The 2,500-nt window shown below is 48.0% G+C and overlaps 1 protein-coding gene across 1 annotated transcript in view; it reads right to left on the bottom strand.

The window, feature by feature from the left end:
- Positions 1-2,500, bottom strand: part of LOC143281319 (uncharacterized) — a 34,512-nt gene that overhangs the window by 13,097 nt on the left and 18,915 nt on the right. The window contains exon 5 of the mRNA XM_076586509.1: positions 1,469-1,678. Coding sequence (XP_076442624.1) covers positions 1,469-1,678 — 210 coding nt within the window. The remainder of the gene's footprint in view (positions 1-1,468; positions 1,679-2,500) is intronic.

Raw genomic sequence — 2,500 nt, 5'->3', positions numbered from 1 at the left:
ATGACTTTCTTCTTCTTCTTCTTCTTCTGCGTTCACTCGTATGCACACGAGTGGGCTTTTACGTGTATGACCGTTTTTACCCCGCCATGTAGGCAGCCATACTCCGTTTTCGGGGGTGTGCATGCTGGGTATGTTCTTGTTTCCATAACCCACCCAACGCTGACATGGATTACAGGATCTTTAACGTGCGTATTTGATCTTCTGCTTGCATATACACACAAAGGGGGTTCAGGCACTAGCAGGTCTGTCAATATGTTGACCTGGGAGATCGTAAAAATCTCCACCCTTTATCCACCAGGCGCCGTCACCGTGATTCGAACCCGGGACCCTCAGATTGACAGTCCAACGCTGTAACCACTCGGCTATTGCGCCCGTCAACCATGACTTTCAAACGGGGAAGCAAGATTTCACTGGCTCTTAGTGCTGTAGTCTTGAAGACTAGCTGGTCTTTGGGCACCACCCCAGCGCTGACTGTTTTAATACCCTCTTGGTCGAGAGGGTGGGGATATAACTTAGGCAAAACAGTCTCTACTATTATCAGATTTTGTCCCAGACAGTCGAGACAGCAGCTGCCTCCTCTGCTGTTCTAATGCCGCCCACACACAGAACACGATCCGAGTTTGATGTATGTTTCCAATCAATACATAGCTCTCTAAACTGCAGCATCTGCATGTCTTTTCAGGCTTTGCATACATAGTTATAAAATCCATGTCATCTCTTTGTGGATGGCTCAAACGAAATAGAGAGGGTAGTGAATAAGAGATTGGGGGCAGAAAGAGAGGAGAGAAAGACAGTGGATGTGAGAGAAGGAAAGAGAAGGTAGGAGAGAGACAGTGGATATAAAGAGAGACAGGCGGAAAAGAGATAGAAACCACGAAAAGTACTCGTATAACTCCTTTTCCAAAAAAGAAAAAATATTATTGTGTTTGAAAAAATGCTTACCCCCCCCTCCCCGCGCCCCCAACTCCCTTTTCTCTGTCACTCCCTACTCCTCCCTTCTCTATCCCTCTCTGTCTGTCTGTCTGTCTGTCTGTCTTTCTGTCTCTCTGCTTCACCTTTTGTCTGATATTGTATTATATTTGACAGTCTCATAATACATTCTTTGATATTAATCAGTTTCTTTCGCTTTTTTCTACTCTTAATTCTGCTCATATTCCCCTCCCAACCTACCTTCCCACCCTCCCCTCCCCTCCCCCCACACACATACTCGCTGACACATATGATTTTACTGTTTTGGCAGCATTGACCCCTATTTACTTCAAAAGAGAACCCCCATGGCCCATCCTCCCACCCCTTGAACCTGTCCCCTCCCTCCCCGCCCCCCCCCCCCCCCAACCCTCCCTCTCCCCCCCCCCCACTCTATCGCCCTCCAGCTCCATCACCTCCCCCTCCCCCCTCACCCCCCCTCATGCACCTCCCCCCCCCCACCCCCACCTCCACCCAGCCCTCCTTCATCCGACCGTGGTACCATTTTGCCGTTCTCCAGCTGGTAGGTGCCGAGTTCCACGTGGTCCGAGACGAAGTCGTGGTTCCAGTCCTGCAGAACCATCACCCGATGGTGATCGGGGGAGGGGAGGTTGTCATGGCGGTTCAACACGACCAGCGGACCCAGAAGACCCATACTGCGCTGTGCCCCGAGGTGGGAGTGGTACCAGTAGAATCCTGGCTGTCTGGCCGACTGTCCACGGATACCGATGTGGTGGTTCATGATGATGATTGGACACGCACAAGCATATCCGCAAGCACAAGAAAGCAAGCAAGCAAGCATGCAAACATGCGTCGAGCAAACGCGTATGCGCGTACACACACACACACACACACACACACACACACACACACACACACACGCACGCACACACACACACACACACACACACACACACACACACACACACACACACACACACACACACACACACACACACACACTTGTTTTGATAAACTAACGCAAAAATATACGTAAGTTAAAAATTAAACAAAATTTTTAAAAAATAAAAATAAAAAAAAAAAGTTCTTCGATCGGCACCATAGGGTTCACACTCGCATTGAAGACGCTCTGAAACAACAAAGAACGCCAAAAGACAAAAGCGGCGGACAAGTACACATGGCAACGTGAACAGACATTGTCACATATACCTACTTCGCTGAAATTACCAAGACAGCAAATTCCAGGTTACCGTCTTCGTTCAGAACACGGATAAAAAACCGAAGTCAGAACACAGATGAACAAGAAGTCAGAACACAGATGAACAAGAAATCAGAACAGAACACAGATGAACAGAAGTCAGAAGACAGAAATCAGAACACGGATGAACAGAAGTCAGAACAGAACACCGGATGAACAGAAGTTAGAACACAGATAAACTGAAGTCAGAACAGAACACGGATGAACGGATGTTAGAACCCGGATGAACAGAAGTCAGAACACAGATGAACAGAAGTCAGAACAGCACACAGATGAACAGAAGTCATAACAGAACACAAATGAACAGAAGTCAGA

This window comes from Babylonia areolata, chromosome 4, assembly GCF_041734735.1.
Source record: "Babylonia areolata isolate BAREFJ2019XMU chromosome 4, ASM4173473v1, whole genome shotgun sequence".
NCBI lineage: Eukaryota > Metazoa > Mollusca > Gastropoda > Neogastropoda > Buccinidae > Babylonia > Babylonia areolata.
This window is presented reverse-complemented; position numbering and strand designations above follow the sequence as displayed.